The 6,144-nt window shown below is 44.5% G+C and overlaps 3 protein-coding genes across 3 annotated transcripts; all 3 read right to left on the bottom strand.

The window, feature by feature from the left end:
- On the bottom strand, positions 1-474 carry LOC147945316 (uncharacterized). Its single transcript, XM_087509196.1, has one exon. It carries the CDS (start codon positions 472-474, stop codon positions 1-3), a length of 474 nt encoding a protein of 157 aa, XP_087365322.1.
- Positions 475-537: 63 nt separating this feature from the next.
- On the bottom strand, positions 538-3,780 carry LOC109132435 (uncharacterized). The gene is made up of 4 exons (XM_087509195.1): positions 3,193-3,780; positions 3,072-3,134; positions 2,177-2,967; positions 538-2,059 (listed from the first exon to the last, which is right to left on the bottom strand). The coding sequence occupies exons 1-4, from the start codon at positions 3,778-3,780 to the stop codon at positions 538-540; spliced, it is 2,964 nt and encodes a 987-aa protein (XP_087365321.1).
- Positions 3,781-4,702: 922 nt separating this feature from the next.
- Positions 4,703-5,638, bottom strand: LOC147945315 (uncharacterized). Its single transcript, XM_087509194.1, has 2 exons — positions 5,097-5,638; positions 4,703-5,012 (listed from the first exon to the last, which is right to left on the bottom strand). Exons 1-2 carry the CDS (start codon positions 5,636-5,638, stop codon positions 4,703-4,705), a joined length of 852 nt encoding a protein of 283 aa, XP_087365320.1.
- Between the last annotated feature and the right edge of the window lie 506 nt (positions 5,639-6,144).

Here is a 6,144-nt window from a genome sequence, read left to right as displayed (position 1 = left end):
TTAACCTTCATAGTCTTTGCGTAGTTGATCTTGCAGCCATGAAGAGCCTCCCAAAGATAAATACGACTGGAGCCTCCCCTCTCGTGTTACACTCTTGGCAATAGCCACTGCCACTTTATTCGCCGAGCTTAGCACATGGTGGCATTCCCAATAATCAAAACTCGACAATATCAGATGTATATCTTGCAGCAGCGAATCAAACCGCGGCCATTCCTTAGGGTTGTTTATGGCTGCAACACCTGCAGCATTATCCATTACCAGTTCAACCCGAGTGATATGCAGAATCTGCATCGCTTCCAGAGCCCACAGAAAACACCGAAGACCTGCCAATATTTCCATTTTGGATCTCTCAAAAGCAGTTCGTGCATGATGGAGAACCTGGCCTTGATTATCGCGAGTAATCCACGCACCACCAACCATTGGGGAGCTCTTCCCCCAAGACGTTGCGATGTTACATTTCGTAGTTCTAGGCATTGGTTTCCTCCATATAACCTCAAGGGCTTGACATCTCACTGTCCACTGCTGGACTAAGGTGCCTTATAGAGCTTGTGCCGCAAACCAATGTGAGGAGTGCGTGAAAGCTTTATCCACCAGCTCCCGTATATCGTCCTGTTTCCCCTGAAATAGAAATATGTTCCTCCATTTCCATAATTCCCACAACAGCCAGAGGATCATGTTTCTAATCTCCTCCGGAACCCACTTGTCTTGCTTTACCGTCAGCAAATGTTCCCAGTTCCCCACCAAATCCGAGTCAGAGAAGCCCCTAGAAGGCAGAGGAATATTAGCAACGCCACATGCTTGTCTAGCAACCGCACATGAGAACAGCATATGACATATTGTCTCCTCCTGGTGACCACATATTGAGCATCTGGTGTCTACAATTAATCCATGTGAGGCAAGCCTTTCTGAAACAGTTAGATCACCTGATAGCATTCTCCAGAGGAAAGTTCGAATCTTTGGTACCGTCTGCAGTTTCCACACCTTCGCTTTCATACTTGTAAGCTTGATCCTATCTTCCGAGCGAGGCTCAGAGATTGAAGGTAGGGTCCGAAGCAACCAGTATCCGATTTTAACAGAATAAGCACCAGAAGGCATATAGGGCCATATGTAACGATTTCTCTTTGTTGCTGCAATTTTCATCGCAAGAATCTGTTTAGCATCATCAGGTGGAAACAACGCAGTTATCTTCTCTATGTCCCATTGACCATCCACTTGGCTATGCAGCTCCACCACCTTCAGGTTGACATTGAAGAAGGTGTCCATCCGGTACGGGGCTCTAGGATGTTTATCAAAGATCCATTTCTCTTTCCAGACGAAAGTATCCATACCATTCCCTATCATCTTCATCAGACCCTGCTTCAAGAGGTTATGACCATGTAGTATACTTCTCCATGCATAATAAGGCCTTGAACCAGACCCGCACTCCATGATAGTTGATTTTCGAAAGTAGCGGCTTTTGTAGAAACGAGAAACTAGAGATTCCGGGTTGTTGAGGATTCTCCAAGCTTGCTTGGCAAGGAGTGCTTGATTAAAATCTCCCAAATCTTTAAAACCCAAACCACCATCTGCTTTAGATTTACACATCTCAGACCAAGCCACCCAACTAATTTTCCTATTCCCCTGACAACTATTCCACCGAAAATCACGCATGGCACTTGTGAGTTTCCTGTAGAGATGTTTACTAAGTCGAAAACAAGACATTGCGTATACTAGGAGTGCCAACGCTATCGACTTAAGTAGAATCTCTTTTCCCCCTAAGGAGAGAGTCTTTGCAAACCACCCCTGTAGTCTCTTCTTGAGTTTATCGCCAATCAAAGCCAAAAGAGCCTGTTTTGAGCCAATGAAACACTCTGGCAATCCCAGATAATTACCTTCTCCCCCCTCTGTTGTAATCCCTAGGGTTTGTTTGATCATCAGCTTACTTGATACAAGCGTCTTACTTCCAAAGGTAACTGCAGACTTCTCAAAGTTAATTTGTTGTCCTGATGCCTCACCATATAACTGTAGGCATGCCAGGAGTTCTTCACATTCCTCCTTGGTGGCACGACAGACCAATAAGCTATTATCAGCAAATAGTAAGTATTGGACAATCAGACAAGAATCATTGAAACTGAACCCAGTAAGACGCCCCTAGGATCTCCTCCTTTCCATGACATGGATCAATGCCTCAGCACACAAGATAAACATAAATGGGGAAAGAGGATCTCCCTGTCGGATTCCTCGCTCTGGTGTAACAAAGCCGAAAGGGCTCCCATTGATGAGCACTGAATATGTGACAGAGCATACACACATCATTATCCACTGAATCCATCTCGTGGCAAACCCCATACGAATGAGAAGATGTTCCAGAAATTCCCATTCAACTCTGTCGTATGCCTTTGACATATCCGTCTTAATCGCTACAAAACCTGAATTGAACTTAGCATGCGTACGCAGAGCGTGAACCATCTCATGGGCAATCAATATATTGTCAGATATTTGTCTTCCAGAGACGAACGCACCTTGTGTCTCAGAGACCAGAGTCGGAAGACATTTCTTGAGCCTTGTGCATAAGACCTTAGAAACGATTTTGTAGAGGACTGAGCACAAGCTGATTGGCCTCATATCCCTCATTTGGTTGGCATTATCCTTCTTGGGAGTGAGACAGATTTGAGTATGATTCCAGTCCTGTGGAAAAACACCATCCTCAAAGAAATATTGAATCTCCTTAACGATATCATCACCCACTATTGACCAATACCGACGAAAGAAGGCACCAATCCACCCATCAGCACCCGGAGCACTATCTCCCTTGATATTAAACGCCGCTTGCTTAATCTCCTGCGCAGTCACCGGAGCCGCCAGTTGTTGGTTCATCCCATCTGATACCCTCAGTGCCATACCCTTTAAAAGTTCCTCAAAGTTACCAGGGCTAAAGGTTTTGAACAACTCAGTGAAGTACTCCACAGCAATGTTACCTTTAGAGCCCTCCTCAAAACATTCAAAACCGTGTTTGTCAACTAAGGAGTTGAGTCGATTCTTCAGTCTCTTATATTGTACGCTCCTATGAAAGAAGGTTGTATCTTTATCACCTGCCTTAAGCCAGGATTCTCGACTCTTAGACCTCCAATACGTTTCCTCCTCTCTAAAAGCAACTGTGAGTGCCCATTTAAGTTGACGCAGTCATTAGAAATTAGGGAACTGCTTAGTAGCCTCCTCTTCCAAGTCCCTGCGCAGCAACTGAATTTGCGTGGCAGAGTTAGTAGGATGAGTCCTCTTCCATCTGGACAGAGCCTTCCTACACCGAGCTAGTCCCCTTAACACAGATTTACTCTGATTCGCCCCTTCCAAAGCCCACTGCTCACGTATTATCTCAGTTGTTTCCGGCTTACTGATCCATCGCTTATCAAAGATGAACCTTCTTCTGAACTTTGTATCATCGCCAACTAGTCTTGTGATTATCGGACAGTGGTCAGATCCCATTAGTTCTAAATATTCTGTATTAGCCCTTGGGAATAGAGTGAACCAACCACTGTTTCCAAAGCTTCCATCCAGCCGACATTGAACCCACACATTATCTCTCTGTGCACCCCACGAGAGACTATTACCACAACTCGGGATTTCTATGATCCGACTACTTCTTGCCATGGTTCTGAAAGGATAGAAGGAGCTCTCTGGACGCCGTGGGCCTCCCAATTTCTCAGAATTATCCATTATCTCGTTGAAGTCGCCGGTAAGTAACCATGGATCATCTCTCTGTATACCAATTCGTGTAATGCGTTCCCATACAACCTCTCTCATTCGAACAGGATCCCCATAGACAAATGTTATATAAAAAACCGTGGAACCCTGAAAAATCCTTGTATCAATCACCTTTGAGTCAGATTGTAAGACTTCAACCAGTACATGTCTTTCCTGAAAAGAGCTAAGCCACCACTCAGCCCAACAGGGTCGACAATATGTACGTTATCATAGCCCAACCACTCTTTCACCCCCATAACATGATCACTGGAGTTTTTAGTCTCCAAGAGGAACAGAAAGTCCGGATAATGCTCACGACACATCTCCTTCAGACGTCAAACTGCCGAGGTGCTCCCCATGCCTTGGCAGTTCCAACTGATTACACTCTTTGAGAACTGGGTGGTTTCTGGAAAACACCCGAACCCGACTTATCAGCAACAAACATCACATTACCACGCATACGTGCACCCTCCACACTCGGCCTAAGTACAACATCCCTCTGCTCAGGGCTTTGTTGAAATGCCACCGGAACAGTCTTTAAAACCTTAGATGAGACTTCATCATCCTCTACGGCTTTCCTTTTGGTAGTAGGACCAAACAACTGCTCCTTAAACACCTCCTGCGAGGAACTAATGGAATTAGTGCTCGACATAGCCCCCTTTTTCTTTGATTTAAGTTTCCAAGAAGAGGTCTTTTTCTGAGTCTATTTTTTACCACCACTGAGCGTCTCTTTGATACCAGCTAAAAGCCCCATGTGGAACCCTGTAGAACCAGCCTGTTCCATCGTCATGATCTTACTACTCGCTATCACAGTTGCATCATTGTTGTTATGACCTCCCTCCATTCCAGTATCACCAGCCGTAGGAGACATATGTTGCGTAGGATCCTCCACCAGGGCCTGCGGGTATCCAAAAACCAGACCTTTCCCTTTACTAAGATCCGGAGTTAGCGTAGGAGGGGCTTCTAGACGAAGCATTGCATTCTAATCACGAGCATTTGAGGAGATAGAGTCTAAAGTTGCTCGGAGTTCTTGTTCTCTCTGATCCGCCAATGCAGGGTTCCCTGATTGCAGAAACTTCTTCATCTCAGCAAGGACTTCAAGCACCACCACATTAGACTGAAGAGGTTCAGCTGTAGCCATTGGTTGTTTCAGTAAAGGCAATATTGTATCAGCAAGTTCCTTGGGAAATCGGTTATCCCTAGTCGAACCCCTCCACGATCTCTCTATATCAGACGCCTGCCCTCTACTGTCGCGTTGCAGGAAGGGACAACGCTGCTTATCATGTGTAAGCCTGAGGCCATGAAAGCAGGACTTACGGACTCTCTCATACTCTATGTTTACCAATGAGAAACCACCTTTAGGTAACTAGACCGACTTTGTTTTGACCAAAGGATTCGCAACATCAAAAATCACCTTAACTCGGACAAAATCATTGTACTGAGATCTATCCAGATCAAAGGCTATCTCTTTCACATAGCCAATTCGCCCCGCAACCGTCTCAATAGTCTTGAGGGTAAGGTAATTGACCGGGATGTTGCTTATTCTAATCCAGATCGGGAATGTCCCTAGAAAGTTTGCCAGTGGAGATTCAACCCATCTCTCCAAGATTAGCCCCCACTCATCAAACGTCCAGAAACCGGTTCTCAAAACCCTTTCCAAATCACTCTCTAGTTGAAAGATGGACCGGAAAGTGTCGTGGGATAGAGAAATACCTCGAACTCTCTCATAGACTCCCCAAACTCGTGGCATCTTCATAATCATCTTTGCCATCTTCTGACAGTCCGGGTTGAGCAGTCTCCCCAACAGGCTCAGTTTGCACTCAACCGCCACACTGAAGTCGCCGTCCTCTGTCAGGATAATCGGAGTGTTATCTGCTATCGACATCGAACTCATCGCTAGGTTTAGATTCGCTTCCATGACCAGTAGAAATAATCCAATCTTTGTTTGTGAGAGGCCCAGAGAACACAAAGCTCTTAATATCCGCGACGGCCTGAAAGAAAACCCTAATTTTCTAAAGTGAAATCTGAGAATATTGTGAAAATATTCGTTCAATATTCATCGAAACTGAAAGATTTTGTAAATTTTTTGGTATTCCAAGAAGATCGCACCCCATAGTTGCCTTTTTCCGGCTAAGAAATAATTCCTCCGGCTGTATAACCCATCTTCTAGGGTTAGGGTTAGATGAAAGATTCTCACAGAGACCGAGGGTCGTGAGCTCAAAACCATCTTTAAAATGATTGACTTTAGAGTCTTGTAACAAATATAACCGATCCTAAAATCAGCGAAATTCCATCAGAGATGAATAAATAATTATTTCACTAGAGTATGTTAGGATTTCACATACTATGTAAAAAACGAACACAAATTTATATAACAGATTATTCTACTTGCTAACAATTAATTTTTACAGTTAAAAATTCTTA

Source organism: Camelina sativa, chromosome 4 (assembly GCF_030686135.1).
Source record: "Camelina sativa cultivar CO46 ecotype springtype chromosome 4, ASM3068613v1".
In the NCBI taxonomy this organism is placed as follows: Eukaryota; Viridiplantae; Streptophyta; class Magnoliopsida; order Brassicales; family Brassicaceae; genus Camelina; species Camelina sativa.
This window is presented reverse-complemented; position numbering and strand designations above follow the sequence as displayed.

Bases quoted from the DNA above. Each gene is read 5' to 3' on its own strand.
- LOC147945316 (XM_087509196.1), bottom strand. From the start codon at position 474: ATGCCTAGAACTACGAAATGTAACATCGCAACGTCTTGGGGGAAGAGC.
- LOC147945315 (XM_087509194.1), bottom strand. From the start codon at position 5,638: ATGGAAGCGAATCTAAACCTAGCGATGAGTTCGATGTCGATAGCAGAT. The intron at 5,013-5,096 runs GTCGGTCTAGTT...TCATGGCCTCAG, and splicing joins AATCCTTTGGTCAAAACAAA to GCTTACACATGATAAGCAGC.
- LOC109132435 (XM_087509195.1), bottom strand. From the start codon at position 3,780: ATGAGAGAGGTTGTATGGGAACGCATTACACGAATTGGTATACAGAGA. The intron at 2,968-3,071 runs GTGATAAAGATA...TGTTTTGAGGAG, and splicing joins AGAATCCTGGCTTAAGGCAG to GGCTCTAAAGGTAACATTGC. The intron at 2,060-2,176 runs GTGTGCTGAGGC...TGCTGATAATAG, and splicing joins TCCCCATTTATGTTTATCTT to CTTATTGGTCTGTCGTGCCA.